This window comes from Biomphalaria glabrata, chromosome 15 (genome assembly GCF_947242115.1).
Source record: "Biomphalaria glabrata chromosome 15, xgBioGlab47.1, whole genome shotgun sequence".
NCBI classification, from domain to species: Eukaryota; Metazoa; Mollusca; class Gastropoda; family Planorbidae; genus Biomphalaria; species Biomphalaria glabrata.
In genome coordinates, this window is record NC_074725.1 from 3,809,487 (window position 1) to 3,829,699 (window position 20,213).

Below are 20,213 nucleotides of genomic sequence, written 5' to 3' on the forward strand. Positions count from 1 at the left end.
GGTCACGGTAAGTGTAACTTGCGTACGCTGTGCTTGACACACGGCTGTGTGTAGACAGGCAATACAAACATTCCATTATTTCCATTGAGAAACTTTATGGTCGCCGTCTGCTCAGTGTGTGTGGTGTATTTGTAAGTAAACGAAATTATGTTTTCGTATCTGTATTATACAATTTGTAGAAATGCATTTATTCTACATCTATAAAAATCTTGTTAGTCTTCGTCTTACTACTTACTAGGCTTTTCTAGATCTCTATAGATTGTAGATTCTATGTTCCATGAATAATTTTTAAATTACGAACTTAGACAACTTAGTTACAAATAAATATTGATCTAAAAAACAGATTTACTTCAAGAGAGTAGTTTAGATCTTTGTCTTTACTCAAGTTTTTCATTTGTGTTACATCTAGATTATTTTAGATGCTGTTGCAATAGAAAGGAGGGAGATCAGGGGCGAAATTGAAAAAAAAAATAGGGTGGGGGTGTTTGGGTGTGTCTGTGTAATAGATTGAGTGTATCCATGGGAGGCAACCACCATAGATGATAGGTCCATATATAAATCCAGCTTATTGCGCTGGGCTCAGTTACAGAACATCCTAGATGTAGACATCTATATATACACAAGTGGCTTAGTTTTAAATTAAACAAGCACATATACATTTAAACAAAACAAGTAAACTGTAATGTAGTGTTTATCTTGCTAGGAGTGATCTGATGGTAAAACTGTGGCTACTTTAGAAGACTTGAAGATCAACTAACTCTTAAAATACAACCATACACAATTCAAAGCCAATCTACTAGATGAACACATTTAATTTGCATGCTTTCTAAATGTCAAGAGCAAAATTATATAATTCCAACCAAATCCAACATGACATAGTGAAGTACCATATATATATACATAACATGACAGTAATAAAGTACACAATACATAGCCCGGCATTAATAAATTAACCTAAACATACACCTGGCAGTAATAAAGTAACCTATACATAACCTTGCATTAATGAAGTAATCTATATACTTAACCTAACAGTAATAAAGTGCACAATACATAACCTGACAGTTAATAAAGTGCCATATAGTAATAAAGTACCCATGCTGTATAGGCCTTCATAGATATGATATTTGTAAAAGCTCTGTAGATTTAAAGAATGTCTTTTTAATAATGTCAATATAAAGCTCAAGTTGTCTCTCATGACTTCAAGGGCTGAATGTTTCAGCATCTACTACCTGTGTTCTCAAGCCTGCCATCTTACCTCTATCACATTTACAACCGTTTCTCTTACCTAACTATCACACTTACAACTGTTTCTCTTACCCAACTATCACACAACTGTTTCTTTAACCTAACTATCACACTTACAACTGTTTCTCTTACCCAACTATGACACAACTGTTTCTTTAACCTAACTATCACACTTACAACTGTTTCTCTTAACTAACTATCACACTTACAACTGTTTCTCTTACCTAATTATCACACTTACAACTGTTTCTCTGACCTAACTATCACACTTACAACTGTTTCTCTGACCTAACTATCACATTTACAACTGTTTCTCTTACCTAACTATCACACTTACAACTGTTTCTCTTACCCAACTATCACACAACTGTTTCTTTAACCTAACTATCACACTTACAACTGTTTCTCTTACCCAACTATGACACAACTGTTTCTTTAACCTAACTATCACACTTACAACTGTTTCTCTTAACTAACTATCACACTTACAACTGTTTCTCTTACCTAATTATCACACTTACAACTGTTTCTCTGACCTAACTATCACACTTACAACTGTTTCTCTGACCTAACTATCACATTTACAACTGTTTCTCTGACCTAACTATCACACTTACAACTGTTTCTTTGACCTAACTATCACACTTACAACTGTTTCTCTGACCTAACTATCACACTTGCAACTGTTTCTTTGACCTAACTATCACACTTACACACTCCTTCATCAATACATTCTCTTTTCTTTCTCTTTTCTCTGTGTCACTTCCTCTATTATTCCCTCCCCTTCTGTGGTACATAAACCAGAGAAGTTTCTATAAAAACAAAGAGAAACAACATTTGCATTGTACTGTCAAGAGCTTGGAGAAAAGTCACACTATTGGATGAGTACATATTTTTTGTTTGATTCAAAATACTCCCAACTTTAAGTCTTTCTTCTTTTATTACTCTAAAATTTCATTGCATTGATTTCTGCCACATTTTGACTAATTAAAATAAAAGAAAGTGTCTTAACTGAGCTTATGAAACAAAGACTCTAAAAGATTTTCATGAGAATCATCATGATAAAGAACTGTAACAAACATGACGATACAGCCAGTGGCATCACTAGGGAGTTGTGGGAATGCATCATTTTCTAGCATTCAATCTAGCTGTCGTCAATGGTGTCACTTAGGGTGTCATTCTCCCTTAATAAAAATACACTCTTCTGGCATGACAGTGAACTATTCTCTTAGAAGATTGCAGCTCAAGTAAATTAAAATTAAAAAGGAGTAGGAAAGGTTGACACTGAAGTGTGTGAAACATTCAAAGTAGAAGAGCATTTAAGTTTATAATTGGCTTAATCATCAAGCTTGTAATGGGCTTAATCATCAAATTTGTAATGGGCTTAATTGTCAAGTTTGTAATGGGCTTAATCATCAAATTTGTAATGGGCTTAACTGTCAAGTTTGTAATGGGCTTAATCCTCAAATTTGTAATGGGCTTAATTGTCAAGTTTGTAATGGGCTTAATCATCAAGTTTGTAATGGGCTTAATCATCAAATTTGTAATGGGCTTAATCATCAAGTTTGTAATGGGCTTAATTGTCAAGTTTGTATTGGGCTTAATCATCAAATTTGTAATGGGCTTAATTGTCAAGTTTGTAATGGGCTTAATCATCAAATTTGTAATGGGCTTAATCATCAAGTTTGTAATGGGCTTAATCATCAAGTTCGTAATTGGCTTAATCATCAAGTTTGTAATGGGCTTAATCATCAAGTTCGTAATTGGCTTAATCATCAAGTTTGTAATGGGCTTAATCATCAAGTTCGTAATTGGCTTAATCATCATTAGGTTTGTAATGGACACAATCATCGTAACTTCATACTTATGTTCATTATGACCTGTTATTCAATAGAACGATCATGTGTTCATTCTGAGGTAGGAAGGTACATTAGATTTTAATAGTGCTTTGAAATGTCTTCTTCAAAAGAACCTTTTCAATAGATCTTGTTGCTAATTTCCTTTGCAAAAAAATAAAAAATAGGTTCTTCTTTAAACATTGATTATAATGTCACTTTTTCTTGACATAAATCAACTACTATGTTATTTCAGCAGATATTTTTTTGGTCTATAAAAAAATGCCTTGTAAGTATGCCATGTTTTGGAAATGTGTACAATTGAACACATTATTTCTCTCACACCCATTCTCAGATTTAGTTGAAACTGTTCACAACTATTTATTGTACCTAACAAAACATAAATCAATTTAACTAATTAACCTATTAACTTTTGGTAATTAATTAATTTGGTTTGATATCTAATAAGAGAAATAACTTCTACATTATTGAGAGATAGTTGTAAGTGCAGGGTTTTTGCCCTTAGATGAGCTTTGTTTTTTTTTTTAAAGGATGTTTTATATTTTGCTTGTTTTAATATATCTGCTTTTACAAAATGTAATTATTTTCCTCTTGGATGTCCCCTCGTTGTGGGTGTCCCCGGATGCAGTCAACACCCTCTAGTGATGCCACTGGCAGTAGTGTCATGTCTGTAGCAGTTCTTTATATCTCACTTGAGGCTTCACACTATTTAACATCCTTGACTCTCCCTCAATAAATGTTGTGTCTTGTCATAGTCATAGATGGTAGGACTCTGAAAATAGCAAACCAAAACATTCTAGCTTTTACTAGAATTTGAACTTAATACTTCTTTTCACCATTGACCAGTCAAGAATCTGCAAACCTGCCATGTGATATCAAGCTGTTGACTTGTGCTGCTTGTTTAGTTGTTTTTTACTTTAAAACTTGTACACAACTACCATTCCAGAAAGAAATCAGGTTCAAACCAGTCTGGTTAGCACACCCAAAAGCTCAAACTAAGTTTAATGTATGTGCCTACACATTGTGTGTTGTTGTTCACAGCTGTGAAACTTGTTAAAGAAAATCTATCACTTAGAGGGATTGTTCTTTTTTTTTTTAACTCTTTAACACCTAGTGTTAGTCAAGGTTGGGTCTAGGCAGAGTTCTCATTAAAACTATAAATAGATCAATTGTGACTGGGTAGCCAGTTCATTGACTTGTCACATGAACTTTTGTTTTCCCTTTTATTTGTTAACATTTTTTTTTATTGTAGGTTTAAAGTTGTTGTTTTTTAATTGAAAAGTTAAATTTAGACAAAGGGACATAATATTTTTTAGATCATTGAATAGAAGCTTCTATCTTCAAAGTAATACTATAGCCCTGACTCACTCCATAATGGAGGCATAGCAGATGAGTGGTAAAGTCATTGGCTTCCAAACCGGGGAAGTCCTGTGTTTATATCCTGGTGAAGACTGGGGTTTTTAATCTTGGGCACCTATGAGTCCACTTAGCTTTATTGGGTACCTGACATAAGTTGGGGAAAAGTAAAGGTGATTGGTTGTTGTGCTAGCCACGTGACACCCTTGTTAACCATGGGCCACAGAAACATGACCTTTACATCATTTACCCTATAGATCTCAAGGTCAGAAAGGAAACTTTTTTTTTACTAATAATGAGATTCAAATTCCAAATACCTGTTTTATAACTCAAATTTGGTAAAGCAAATCATGTGCTTAAAACAAGTTTTAAAAATGTCACACCCGAAACACCTGTCTATATGTCAAAATGTATTTGTCATCCTGCTGTACTGTTAGAGAGTCGCAATTTTAATTGGGCCTTTTGTTTACTTTTGAAAGACACCTCAGGCTCCAATATGTGTTGATCCTTATATATAATTATTTCATGAAAGTGAGTGTGGTGGAATGTGGGCCAGCATGTCATGTGACTGTGTGACTCTTAATAGTATGTTCTGATCCACATACCCCTACTGACTTGAAAGGCTCTTGTGGGGGGGGGGAGGGTTGGTAAAGACAGATGTTAGTTTGATATCACTCTTGTCAATGTTGCCAATTTGGGGCCTCCGCTTCACCATATTTTATTATCTTCTTCTCATGTCAGCAGTGAACTTTCTTGGTTTAAACTGTGAAGGAAAGAATGATGGTGAATTCATTATGAAAGATGAGCATCAAATGTATGAGTACAACAATAAGGCTCATAATTGATTAATAACATGTGCTGATTGCTTTGTTTTGTGACATGTGCTGATTGCTTTGTTTTGTGACATGTGCTGATTGCTTTGTTTTGTGACATGTGCTGATTGTTTACTTCTATTTTGTGACATGTGCTGATTGTTTTCATCTGTTTTGTGACATGTGCTGATTGTTTACTTCTGTTTTGTGACATGTGCTGATTGCTTTCTTCTGTTTTGTGACATGTGCTGATTGTTTACTTCTGTTTTGTGACATGTGCTGATTGTTTACTTCTGTTTTGTGACATGTGCTGATTGCTTACTTCTGTTTTGTGACATGTGCTGATTGCTTTCTTCTGTTTTGTGACATGTGCTGATTGTTTACTTCTGTTTTGTGACATGTGCTGATTGTTTACTTCTGTTTTGTGCCATGTGCTGATTGTTTACTTCTGTTTTGTGACATGTGCTGATTGTTTACTTCTGTTTTGTGCCATGTGCTGATTGCTTTCTTCTGTTTTGTGACATGTGCTGATTGTTTACTTCTGTTTTGTGACATGTGCTGATTGTTTACTTCTGTTTTGTGACATGTGCTGATTGCTTTCTTCTGTTTTGTGACATGTGCTGATTGCTTTCTTCTGTTTTGTGACATGTGCTGATTGCTTACTTCTGTTTTGTGACATGTGCTGATTGCTTACTTCTGTTTTGTGACATGTGCTGATTGTTTACTTCTGTTTTGTGCCATGTGCTGATTGCTTTCTTCTGTTTTGTGCCATGTGCTGATTGTTTACTTCTGTTTTGTGACATGTGCTGATTGCTTTCTTCTGTTTTGTGACATGTGCTGATTACTTTGTTTTGTGACATGTGCTGATTGTTTACTTCTGTTTTGTGACATGTGCTGATTGTTTTCTTCTGTTTTGTGACATGTGCTGATTACTTTGTTTTGTGACATGTGCTGATTACTTTGTTTTGTGACATGTGCTGATTGTTTACTTCTGTTTTGTGACATGTGCTGATTGCTTTCTTCTGTTTTGTGACATGTGCTGATTACTTTGTTTTGTGACATGTGCTGATTGTTTACTTCTGTTTTGTGACATGTGCTGATTGCTTTCTTCTGTTTTGTGACATGTGCTGATTGCTTTCTTCTGTTTTGTGACATGTGCTGATTACTTTGTTTTGTGACATGTGCTGATTGTTTACTTCTGTTTTGTGACATGTGCTGATTGTTTACTTCTGTTTTGTGACATGTGCTGATTGTTTACTTCTGTTTTGTGACATGTGCTGATTGCTTTCTTCTGTTTTATGACATGTGCTGATTGCTTTTTTCTGTTTTGTGACATGTGCTGATTGCTTTCTCTGTTTTGTGACATGTGCTGATTGCTTTCTCTGTTTTGTGACATGTGCTGATTGCTTACTTCTGTTTTGTGACATGTGCTGATTGCTTACTTCTGTTTTGTGACATGTGCTGATTGCTTTGTTTTGTTTTGTGACATGTGCTGATTACTTTGTTTTGTGACATGTGCTGATTACTTTGTTTTGTGACATGTGCTGATTGTTTACTTCTGTTTTGTGACATGTGCTGATTGCTTTCTTCTGTTTTGTGACATGTGCTGATTGCTTACTTCTGTTTTGTGACATGTGCTGATTGTTTACTTCTGTTTTGTGACATGTGCTGATTGTTTACTTCTGTTTTGTTATATGTGCTGATTACTTTCTTCTGTTTTGTGACATGTGCTGATTGTTTACTTCTATTTTGTTATATGTGCTGATTACTTTCTTCTGTTTTGTGACATGTGCTGATTGTTTACTTCTGTTTTGTTATATGTGCTGATTACTTTCTTCTGTTTTGTGACATGTGCTGATTGTTTACTTCTATTTTGTGACATGTGCTGATTGTTTACTTCTGTTTTGTTATATGTGCTGATTGTTTACTTCTGTTTTGTGACATGTGCTGATTGTTTACTTCTGTTTTGTGACATGTGCTGATTGCTTTGTTTTGTTTTGTGACATGTGCTGATTACTTTGTTTTGTGACATGTGCTGATTACTTTGTTTTGTGACATGTGCTGATTGTTTACTTCTGTTTTGTGACATGTGCTGATTGCTTTCTTCTGTTTTGTGACATGTGCTGATTGCTTACTTCTGTTTTGTGACATGTGCTGATTGCTTTCTTCTGTTTTGTGACATGTGCGTATTGCTTACTTCTGTTTTGTGACATGTGCTGATTGTTTACTTCTGTTTTGTGACATGTGCTGATTGTTTACTTCTGTTTTGTGACATGTGCTGATTGCTTTCTTCTGTTTTGTGACATGTGCTGATTGTTTACTTCTATTTTGTGACATGTGCTGATTGTTTACTTCTGTTTTGTTATATGTGCTGATTGTTTACTTCTGTTTTGTGACATGTGCTGATTGTTTACTTCTGTTTTGTGACATGTGCTGATTGCTTTCTTCTGTTTTATGACATGTGCGTATTGCTTACTTCTGTTTTGTGACATGTGCTGATTGTTTACTTCTGTTTTGTGACATGTGCTGATTGTTTACTTCTGTTTTGTTATATGTGCTGATTGCTTACTTCTGTTTTGTGACATGTGCTGATTGCTTTCTTCTGTTTTATGACATGTGCTGATTACTTTCTTCTGTTTTGTGACATGTGCTGATTGTTTACTTCTATTTTGTGACATGTGCTGATTGTTTACTTCTGTTTTGTGACATGTGCTGATTGTTTACTTCTGTTTTGTGACATGTGCTGATTGCTTACTTCTGTTTTGTGACATGTGCTGATTGCTTTGTTTTGTTTTGTGACATGTGCTGATTGCTTTCTTCTGTTTTATGACATGTGCTGATTACTTTCTTCTGTTTTGTGACATGTGCTGATTGCTTTCTCTGTTTTGTGACATGTGCTGATTGCTTTCTCTGTTTTGTGACATGTACTGATTGCTTACTTCTGTTTTATGACATGTGCTGATTGCTTTCTTCTGTTTTGTGACATGTGCTGATTGCTTTCTCTGTTTTGTGACATGTGCTGATTGCTTTCTCTGTTTTGTGACATGTGCTGATTGCTTACTTCTGTTTTGTGACATGTGCTGATTGCTTACTTCTGTTTTGTGACATGTGCTGATTGCTTTCTTCTGTTTTGTGACATGTGCTGATTGCTTACTTCTGTTTTGTGACATGTGCTGATTGCTTTCTTCTGTTTTGTGACATGTGCTGATTGCTTACTTCTGTTTTGTGACATGTGCTGATTGTTTTCTTCTGTTTTGTGACATGTGCTGATTGCTTTCTCTGTTTTGTGACATGTGCTGATTGCTTTCTCTGTTTTGTGACATGTGCTGATTGTTTTCTTCTGTTTTGTGACATGTGCTGATTGCTTTCTTCTGTTTTGTGACATGTGCTGATTGCTTTCTTCTGTTTTGTGACATGTGCTGATTGCTTTCTTCTGTTTTGTGACATGTGCTGATTGCTTTCTTCTGTTTTGTGACATGTGCTGATTGCTTTGTTTTGTGCCAAATTGTACTATCTCCTACTCACCCATTATTTGGATTCTTATTTTATATAAAATAAACAAGCACTTTGATTTATTTCTGGTTTTACTATTAATGGTGTGCCATATGTTATATGCACTTTTTACTTAAACCCATATCTGTATGCTCATTCAAACACACACACAATAATTGCAATCCACATATTATTCACACAAACACACACACATTCACAGATACAGTATTTTAAATGCACATGTCATTCACACATCCTCAGTTCCTATAAACCCACACGTAATTCAACAAGACAACAGTAGTTCTAAAATCTTTTTCTCCCATCACAAGGCAGGTCATATAAATTAAATGATTCCATCAACATTGCATTGCGACAGTGGTTCTCGAATATATTCCACCCACGATCAGTTAGGCATAAAATCTATCAGGTTATCATATTATCTACATGACTCAAATTTTCTTTTCCCATCAGCAGGTTGGCCATTTAGCTTGTCATTATTCATATCACTATGGTGTTCTTCAATTCCGTCAAGAAATACAAAAACCAAGATTACGCCAAACTGAAGAAAGAATGTAAAAGCAAGGGGACTTTATTTATAGACACAGAATTCCCACCAGATGAGCGGTCACTCTCCAAACAGCCTGGAAAGTTTGGAAACATTGTTTGGAAGAGGCCCAAGGTATTTCAATTCTTTTCTCAACTATACAATTACTATACCTCAAACCAGGCTTTGTTCGAGATGAACCATAGTCATTCCACTGCTGAAGGAGGCCAACAATACCTCAGACATATCCAACTAGACTGTTGACTCTTTTACTGCATTTGTACAACTGGAGTTAACTATGCTATGTTTAAAAGTCCTAATAATTAAATTAAGGTATGAAACATTGATTATTGATAGCTGGTAGTTTAATATAATTTATTACAATTATTGAAAAAAACAAAAACTAAATATTATTGAGAAGTTAGACATTGTAATGACCACAAGACATCTTTGATGACTGTTGGCTTCAGAAATGAATGTGCCTTATTGACCACTAAGCCTTAAAGAGAGGGATTTTTACTTCCCTTTGCTTAGTCTTAAAATTCAACATGCCTGCACAACTCAGTGTGAGATTGGTTTTAATAGGACTTTATATTTCAAATGTATATTAACTATTGAGTTGCTTTGGCCAAGTACCAATTGCTTTATTTTTCTTTATGTTATGGATGTTCATTGGTCCAATGTGACTTGTAGAGTGTATCTGGGAGAAGGTTTCCTTGCTGTCTTGCAGCTCTCAGCAAACACAGCTCAAGCCAGAACTTAAACATGGACCCCCTTGATAGGTAGCCACTCAACTACACATCCAAAATGAAAGCAACTTTTGAATACTATACTATTAAATTTCTCATCCCCTCAACAAAACTCTGAGCACCAGTTGGAGTTGTTATATGAATCCTGTTACCAACTGTGCATGAGCTAGGGAGTTAGTGAGATTAGAACTGGGGAGATTAGGAGTATTGATCTGCTCACAAATGTTGTGCTGTACTTCTGGTGTTTTCCATTCCTATTGATTACATTTAGTCACTTTTTATAGATAACAGTTGACCTACTTAGACTCACAATATCATCTTTACACATAACTTTCAGAAATAAAATAAACATATTTTGTTATCCATATTGTATTTTTTTAATTGCTTTTTTTTTTCCTTAGATTTTATTGTAAAAAGAATTTTGGTAATGGAGAGGTTTTAGCTGGTCTTGAAATACAGTAATAATAGTAATATTTGAATTGCAGTTTGTATTTAACAGCTATTTATTTATTTTTCTTACTTTTTTTAGACATTCCTTCTACTTTAGATGTTGTTTTTTTTTTTTTTTCAGCAAATCTGTAGTGATCCCAAATTGTTTGTTGAAGGAGCTAGTTCTGGGGATGTATCTCAAGGCAAGTTGGGCAACTGTTGGTTCGTGGCTGCATCCTCTTGTTTGGCTTCTTTCAAAGAAATCTGGAACAAAGTGAGATGCTAAAGTTGTTTTTTTAAACTAACAAAAATAATTTTGAGAGACATTTCCTATCTCATCTCATCTGCCCTTGACCTTTGTTATAAGGGGAGCTGTGACAGTTCGCGTAACTAAGTCTCTCCACTTTTCCCGGTCATGTGGTTTTCTTAGGATATCAGGAGAGATGCCGGTCCATTCTTTTACGTTGTCCAGTCAGTTTTTCTTTGGATGACTCTTTCCTCACGCTTTCTCCACTGTACCTGGAAGGATGACTTTTTGTTGTGGTTCTCCCATAGAGCCCCTCCCCAAGTGGCAGATATGGAATGCCCAACAGGTTTGGTATGTACCAGAGAAATCAAATACACTGGGTGGGCCAAAACCATCACCAGCCTTTTAAAGGGAATGAGCAGATGGAGCTCTTTAGCTATTTAAGTTTTTCAGATCTTATAGTCAGAACAAATAGAAGAGGAAAATTATTTTTTTAGTGTGGAAGTTGTCTGCCTATTACAAAGTCTGGTGTAATGTTTCACATTCCTGGAAATGTGCTGCTACACTTATTCTTTGAAAGAAAAAGTTATTTAATACATTTCTTACCAATCTGGTTTCTAAATGAAAAGTCAAATATGCAATTTTGTGTGTTAACTGGTCCATAGACTGAAAATTAATTTAAGAGCCAATAATTTATAATAATACAAATAAGGTAAAGTTTTTGAGTTTGGAGATTAAAAATGAGTGCAGACCCAGTTATCACCAACATATTTTCCCATATTTGATGCAGGCAAAGCAACTTTTTGCTGGGATCTAACTGCATACTACCAGCGTGCTGTAAAATAAAAAAATTTAAAAAGTAAAAATGTAATGTTCAATCTTTAGTACATTATGAAATAGTTCCCTCCTTCTAACTTAAGTTATGTTAATAACTCATCCTGGTCCGTGTCTGCATAAATAATAAAATAGCAATGCCACAGGTAAATCCACTATAGATTCAATGCAAATATATCCAATGTTTCTGTAACTAAATATGAAAAAATCAAATAAATGAGTCCCTCTAATCCTCATTAAATGAAAGATGTTTTTACAGTAATAACAATCTTACTGTCAGTCATCAAAAGTATTTACTGAGAACAATAATTAGGCAAGGTCATTGAGTGGTGCGTCGCAAGGTTGATATTGCTGTTGAAATAGAATCCCATTGGAAGACAGGATTTTTTTTTATATAGGATATATCTTCCAGAATTTAGATGACTCTGTCTTCAACATGTTTTGGGAAAATTAAAGATCACGTAATCCTTGGTTTAACATTGACAACAGAAATTGATGAACATGGTCCCCGATGTTGGCCATTACTATATTAAGATGCTCATCATTCTCTAGTCTTCTGTCTTCATTGCAGGTCATACCTGATGCCAAAGGTCAAGAATGGGATGCTAACAAGCCAGATAACTATCAAGGGATCTTCAGGTTTCAGTTCTGGCGTTACGGTGAATGGACAGAAGTGGTTATAGACGACTTCTTGCCCACCGTCAATGACCAATTGGTGTTTATCCATTCACAGAGTAGAAATGAGTTCTGGTCAGCTCTACTGGAGAAAGCTTATGCTAAGTAAGTTAATAGATAGTTTTGCTGTATCTTAGGCAATTTAAATAGCTAAATTCTTAAATTGTATGTTACTGCTTAAAGCTTTAAAATATAGCATGCAGATACAAGTAAAGTTTCCCTTTGTGATCCTTGGGACAGATACTTTAATGTATGTCTGTCCTTTAGACCAATTGTTGACTAGGATGACATTTGTCTTTACTGTCCTCAGCAAGTGTCAGATACATTTTGGGGGAAGGGGGGGGGGTCATAGACATCCTAAAATGTAAAAATAAAAAAAAAATCCAAGTCTTGTTGAAAAGTCAGTTTCTGTTTGTAAAACCAGTTGAAACAACGTGTAATGACTTCAAGATCTGGTACAAACATGTTTCATATTATCATTGAAAATTGCACATCAACAATATACAGCACTAGGTACAATGAGAGATAGTGGTGAATCAAATATAGTGAAAATAATGGACAGCTCTGACCAGGGCATTGACATTCCATTGTGACAACTCTACCTTGCAGCAATACAAGACCAGGGGATCAGATTATTCAACCATTCAAGAGCTCATAAAAAGACGTTTAGTTATTGATCAGTAGTATTCACCAGTCCTATCCAGAGGTAAATGGTCATATGACTCATTCAGACTCATTACCACTCCAGCACACCACTAATGGTAACACAGTCAGCACATAAAAAAAAACAGTATGTATACATTTTGACAAAAAAATGCTCCATGTATTTCTGTTTGGACTTTAAAAATTTGTCAAATTGTCAATGCATTCATTCATCCATCCATTCCAGTAGTGCTACAGCCCATAGAGGGCTATGGCCTGCTTCAACACATCCCTCCATTCAGATCTCTCCACGCCCTAACCCCATCTGTCTCCACATCATCAGTCCATCGCATTCGGGGTCTGCCTTTGTGTCGCCTGCCTTTTGTTTTTGGCCTGTATACAATTTTCGCTCCTCTGTTATCTGGCATTCTTTCAAGGTGACCTGCCCAACGTAGTCTGTTCTTATTTATTCCTGTCACTATCGGCATGACTTCATACAATTGATATATCTCATGGTTAGTGCGTGTCCTCCCCCCTGTTTCATTTTGTATAGCACCATAGATTTCCCTAAACATTTTTCGTTCCCAAGTATTTAGTAAATTTTTGGTTGTCTTTGTCAGTGTCCTGGTCTCACTTGCATACATAGCTGCTGGTCTTATTATGCTTTTGTATCTCTTTGTCAATGTAGTTTATAGAATTTGGTTGGCATCACTCTTCCTCCTTTCTGAATTTTGTTTCACACTTTGACAATATTTTTAAATTGTATTTTTAGACTTTTTGGAACCTATGAAGCTTTGGATGGTGGAGAATTGAGTGAGGCCTTGGAAGATTTTACTGGTGGAGTCTCTGACACACTGGACATGATCAAGATGGAGCTAGCCAGTAAACCAGAAGAACGTGTGGCTTTGTTTGCTCGTATGCAGAAGGAAGTTGATAGAAAGTCATTGATGGCAGCATCTATACCGGTAAGTCTTCTGTCAGTGGCTGATAGAACTCAGAACTTAATGCCTAGATAAGTCTTCTTCTGTCATCAGCTGATCAGACCTTACAACTTAATGAATAGATAAGTTTTCTTTCAGTGGCTAATTGATACATTTTTTATAGTCTCTGAATGAACTTTTTATGTCGTGTCAGTTCTATTTATGTGAATGTTTCTGTTGTGTTGTCTTTATATGAGAAACGAGTCCTTGTAATCATACAACAAATTTCCATGAGATCAATAAAGCAGTCTTAGTCCTGGTCTTATGGCTACATTAAATATTTAGCCTCGACTTAACAGAGTTAAAAACTCTTTTCCATAAACATATTGTTTATGAAAAAAACTTAGTGAATCATCTAGTCTCAGTATGTGGTAAAAATTGAATGTTCTAGTCTAAGTATGTGGTCGAGTAGCTGCCACATGTGGGTACTAGCAATGTCACTTTCTCCAGTGTTATATATTTGATGTTGACCTTGTAATCTTGTATGAGACAGCATACTTTTCATTTTAGACTTTCATGAATTTGATTAATTAATCCACATGACCATCATGTTTAATACAATGAACAATAACTCAGTATGCTGTAAAAAAAACTTAAAACTGACACAACTCCAAAAATAAAGTTTAAACTTTCCAAAATGTTATTTATACCTGTTTTTAGCCTCCCTTTCCTGACTATTCTAGAATCTTTTGGTTGGTTGGTTGGTTGGCTGGCTGGTTGGCTGGCTGGCTGGCTGGCTGGCTGGTTGGCTGGCTGGCTGGTTGGCTGGCTGGTTGGTTGGCTGGCTGGCTGGCTGGCTGGCTGGCTGGCTGGCTGGTTGGTTGGTTGGCTGGCTGGCTGGCTGGCTGGTTGGTTGGTTGGTTGGCTGGCTGGCTGGTTGGTTGGCTGGTTGGTTGGCTGGTTGGCTGGCTGGTTGGTTGGCTGGCTGGCTGGTTGGTTGGTTGGTTGGCTGGCTGGTTGGTTGGTTGGCTGGCTGGCTGGCTGGTTGGTTGGTTGGTTGGTTGGTTGGTTGGCTGGCTGGTTGGTTGGTTGGTTGGCTGGCTGGCTGGCTGGTTGGTTGGTTGGCTGGTTGGTTGGTTGGCTGGCTGGCTGGCTGGTTGGTTGGTTGGCTGGTTGGTTGGCTTGTTGGCTGGCTGGTTGGTTGGTTGGTTGGCCTTCATGAAGTAGAAATTTGCTTAGTTTATGTTCAGCATGAAACATTTGAACTGGTTTACTCATGAGCTTGTGTATCTTCAAGAAACAATTGTCTACACCTTTTTGATGACTTGCTTCTTTACGAAATTATTTTATTAAATTTAAGTCATCTGTTTGTTGTTCTCTCACCTAGGCAACTTCAGCGGAGGATATGGAGGCTACTACAGACATTGGACTGGTCAAAGGTCATGCTTATGGCATCACAGCTGTCAAAAATGTCCACCTTGAAGGTTCGGGTTTGTTTGGACTGTTTAATAGGGATAAGTTACCTATGATCAGGCTGCGTAATCCTTGGGGTCAAGGCGAGTGGAAGGGTGCATTTAGTGATGGGTGAGTTCATCACACAAAATTTTTAGTTGTAGTCTTTCAATTATTTTTTTTAAATTAATTGCATGGTTTCTTAGTTAATTTGGTGAACTTTATATTTTCATATCAATAAAAGTTCTTGTAAAAAATAAATCTCCCGTCTTATGAATTTAAACCAGTTTTTAGAAACTGCAACCTCAGAATTGTTTTGCTTGAATCTCGACACTCAGGCCTTACTCATTTTCTGTAGAAATGTTTATTTATTAGAGAAATCATAACAAAATCTTTAAGATCAAAGGAAAAAGTTGATTGTACTTCATCTCTTTCTGCATAGATTGTTGAACTAAACTCATACCTCTTATATTATCTTATAAAATACAGACTAGTTTATTGTGAGCTGTTTATGTCTTTCTGTACCCTCCAATCCTCTATTGTCTCCTTCAGATCACCAGAATGGAATAAGATCAGCTCCTCTGACAGAAACAAAATTGGTTTGACTTTTGAAGAGGATGGAGAGTTTTGGTAAGCTCGCACCCAAATACATTTAGTTCATTAGTGCACACAAGAGTTTCTTTCATTTACTTTTTTTTTTTGTACTGCTGTCACCACCTGGAACAATCTGGAACTCTCAAATTTTGCTTTTCAGTTTTTTTTGCTGTTCTATTTTTTTCTTCTGGCTGTTAATGAGGAACTAGTTAAGTGGTTTCTAAGCTCAGTGTCTAATAGTGATTGGGGATTAAGTAGAGTAGGAAGGAAGGCTAAAGACATTCAATCTAAATAGTGTCCAAACATTTCAAGCTACATATGACTGGCCCACTAACTTTTACTTCATAAATTGGAACTATTTTAAAGATGGAAAGACTGATAGGTATTCAGGATGCCTCTGATCGCACCCAACTCTAATGGGTGGACCTTAGTAAGTAAAGGCGGTTGGTCATTATACTGGCCACATGAGACCCTTGTTGACCATCAGCCATAGAAACTTAGGAGCTTTACATCAAAAAAAGGCTACTTTACTTAAGTTAAATGTTGTATAGGTAAAATTAAAATGAATTTTTTTGTGACCACAGGATGACATTTGAGGACTACTGCAAGTATTTTGTCCAGACTTGCATCTGTCGGGTAGTGAACACTTCCTATGTCAGTCTGTCCAAAACTTGGCATGAGGGGTTAGCACATGGAATGTGGAAGGCCCCCAACAGAGCAGGTGGTTGCCCAAACAACAGAGAGACTTTCTTACAGAATCCCCAGGTATTGTAATTGTGTCTATAGCACCATTCAGAAAATACAAACTAGGTGAAGAAAAAATTTAGATTTCACTTAATTATATATTGTTACGAATCTCACTATCCAGGCTCTCTGCAAACTGCACCATACACCACCAACTTAAAGAACTTGACAACTCAGGGCTCCAAAGTAACGTAACACTTTAATAGTTGAATAAATAACAGCCAATACTGTACAATTGGCAACACGTACACTGTACAAATATCTCTCCGATAACACCGTTCCGCAGTATCAACTCTTGCACTGGCCTCTCCGTCTCGTTCCGGGCTTGCACTGGGTTCAACAGTTCAGGACTGACTTCACACACTAGGCTCGTTGTGTCGGACTCGATCGCAGACCAAGATCAAGACGCCAGCCGTCTCAACTGTACTTGACAGTACTCCGCACTGAACCGTCGTAATGCTCCGTACAGAACCACACCGCTGAACTGTGCTGTAGTCGACCGGACTGTAGTGAACCGGGCTCTGAACCCCTGCCGTGAACCGTCTTGACTGCGACACCTCCGCTTTTATATAGGGTCCCTACTGGCCTTCTCGAACCGGACAGAACGCCGCTCGATGTTTCTAGGTGGTCAGATAACTACAACTCTCGTGACGCTACTGAGCTCTGTTCACGACGTCGATCCTTCCCGGACCGCCGTCGATCCTTCCTGAACCACCATGTTGACACTCGTCTCGGCTGACCATCGTAACTCGTCACGGTTGACCGCTCGTCTAGCGCTGGCCTGGGGCGATTTGCGTCGGCTGACTACACTCACACCACTACCCCCATCTGTGCCACCACCAGGTTTATAACAATATTATATATATTATGTAATATACATAACAATATAAAACATAATTTCGTTAGTTTAGCTCATTACAAAATAAGTGCATTTTTAACAGAAGTGACCAATAGAATTTAAGAGCTTTCTTCACTTAACTCAAAAAATGTAAAGTCCCCCATTCAGACCTTGTGGTCTAAGGGGCTTCTGAAACTGGAGGTCTCTGGTTCCAATCCTGGTGAAGACTGGGATTTTTAATTTCAGGATTTTTTGGTGCCTCTGAGCCCAACCAGCTCTAATGGGTACCTGACATTAGCTGGGGAAATGTGCTGGCCACATGACATTGTTAATCATGGGCCACAGAAACAAATGACCTTTACATCATCTGTCCTATAGATCTATGGAACAAAAAATGTAATTTTCAAAGATTACTCTTAAAGGTAGGAACAAATGTACATATACAGTGTAGCAAATCTACATAACATGTGTATAAAACTGCAGATGAATTTGACAAAAAGTATTTAGTTTAGTACAAAATTTGACAAAGTAGGAACCTACCATAAAGAGAATATTTTAAAAATCCTCTTCTAGTTCTTTAAAGCATAAAATTATATTTGTTAGATAATTGTAATGAAAATTTGAATTTAAAATTAAAACAAAATAAAATACAAATTCTGTTATTTATTTCATCAACTTGAAAAAGAAAAAAATTCTTCTCAAAATGACTTTGACTTTTGCTTTCGTGTATTACAAATCCAGTTTAGAGGTCTCATAATAGAATCCCTTTTACTTTGTAATGTAATATATGCCAGTTTAATTCCTTATACTTGTAGTGTACTATAGGTGTCGAAGTTCTTATACTTTGTATTGTATGCTAATCTCAAGGAAAGAGTTTTCCATTTATATTAAAAGTTTCAAATGCCTCAAATCAACGCTGATCAAAGTCTGTCAATGTTCTCCCCAGTACATGTTTGATATCACTGAAGATGGAGATGAGTGTATGGTTCAGTTGATGCAGAAAGGAAGCAGGGACAAAGAGAATGCTACCATTGGATTCACCATCTTGAAGGTAGTTTTTACTTCTATCGTAGCCCTCTTGAAACTGAGTTGTTTGAGTTTTATTGAAAGTCTTAGTGTTTCTCAGTCATAATAATAGTTGAACTCAGATTTCTTGAGACTCACATTAGAAGCTGACAAGTTATATTTCATCGAACCTTCTTGTTCAGTCAGAGTCTTTAACTGATTACATTTTTTACTGCTTTCTTATCCTTTACAAAAATCATGACCAGTTTGATGTCAATCACTGTCACGGATCACGGCTAGGAGAATGAATATACTAGTGATTGACATCATGTGAAAAAAATAATAAAAACACATGTAGATGAATTTAGACCAGAAGGGTTAATTTAACTAATAGCTTAACATATAATTTTATATATTCATTGCAATTCTTCAGTTTAATTTGAAATACACTCAATCAAATTTAAATAATAACTTGATATCTCTTTTTAGCTTGACAATGAACCACACTTAAAATATTAGCCTCATTGACTGCCGATTGATACAAGTTTAGAACTACTAAAATTAGATATTTTAAGAAACATATTTTATGTTGACTTATTCAATTAACACATTACTTTTTTTAGGTTGAACTCAACAGAGAGTACCGTATCCATGATTTAAATCTCCAGGAAAAGGTTGTTTCAACTGTGTATAGGAACAGTAGGTCTACCTTCTTACGCCATGGTCCTTTGAAGAAAGGTCGCTATGTTGTGATACCATCAACCTTTGATCCCAATGTTGAGGCCTCTTACCTATTCAGGGTTTACACAAGTACTTTCAATAATTTCAAGTGAGTCTTACACATTGTCAATCACGTTTTCATGGAGTCATGATAGTAAGAATCTGACCTTGAAATTATCAACATTTTGACAATTTTTTTCTAATGGGGCTTCCAAAATAAATTACAAATTTTAACAGAAAAGTTTACTTTTTTTTTTACTGTGAAGACTGGGATTTTTCATTTTGAGATCTTTAGAGTGCCTCTGAGTCCATCCAGCTCTAATGGGTACCTGACACTAGTTGAAGAAAATAAAGCTGGTTGGTCATTGGACTCTTGTTAACTGTTGGCTATAGTATGTATATAAAAATGTATATTAATGAGTAAATGTCAGAGATGTCTGCAAGTGAGACATGAGAACCACAAACATTAATGAAAATATATGGGAGGAGATATAGCTTACAGACAGACTGTGCGGGCTGGTAAGAACCTTGCTGAGAGTAAAAGAAACGAAGCTGCCTTAGTCAAGAGAAAGAAAAAGAAAGCTGCCCTGTTAACTACCTTTAAAACAGATGCATATATATGCATGAACTGTGGCAAACTTTGCCGCTCCAGAATTGGCTTAATTAGTCACACCAGATTCTGCCACGTCTCAGGAAGAAACCAAAACTAGTGACTCATCTGGACGCATCCATTGTCTTCCGAGTTCCGAGACAGAATGAGCCATGTATAAATGTCCTGAAAAATAAATGAAATTTTAATCAAACTTTATTTAAGAATCAAGATGTCAAATAAATCAGACATAAAGTTTATTTTAAAATCAATTTGTGTCTTAAACTGTCTTTGTCACTCTTCCAGGGAACTAACTCAAGAGAAACCAGTCAAGAGTTGGTATAACTGCTGTGGTAAAGCTCCTGTCATGGTCACTCATGTCAAAGTGGTCAGAGCAGCTGGACTGGAGAAACAAGACAGATCAGGAAGTAAGTTCATATAAACTAATGTTATAACTTACAAACAAA

The 20,213-nt window shown here is 36.2% G+C and overlaps 1 protein-coding gene across 2 annotated transcripts in view; it reads left to right on the plus strand.

The window, feature by feature from the left end:
* LOC106061000 (calpain-5-like) overlaps nucleotides 1-20,213 on the plus strand; it is a 25,391-nt gene continuing 5,178 nt past the window's right edge. The window contains exons 1-11 of one of the 2 annotated variants that reach the window (XM_056011810.1): nucleotides 1-131; nucleotides 9,236-9,443; nucleotides 10,629-10,760; nucleotides 12,139-12,347; nucleotides 13,657-13,849; nucleotides 15,192-15,388; nucleotides 15,809-15,886; nucleotides 16,435-16,615; nucleotides 18,379-18,483; nucleotides 19,061-19,266; nucleotides 20,053-20,174. In XM_056011810.1, coding sequence (XP_055867785.1) covers nucleotides 9,273-9,443; nucleotides 10,629-10,760; nucleotides 12,139-12,347; nucleotides 13,657-13,849; nucleotides 15,192-15,388; nucleotides 15,809-15,886; nucleotides 16,435-16,615; nucleotides 18,379-18,483; nucleotides 19,061-19,266; nucleotides 20,053-20,174 — 1,594 coding nt within the window. In that variant the 5' untranslated portion in view covers nucleotides 1-131; nucleotides 9,236-9,272. The remainder of the gene's footprint in view (nucleotides 132-9,235; nucleotides 9,444-10,628; nucleotides 10,761-12,138; nucleotides 12,348-13,656; nucleotides 13,850-15,191; nucleotides 15,389-15,808; nucleotides 15,887-16,434; nucleotides 16,616-18,378; nucleotides 18,484-19,060; nucleotides 19,267-20,052; nucleotides 20,175-20,213) is intronic. The other variant, XM_056011809.1, reaches the window with a different exon arrangement.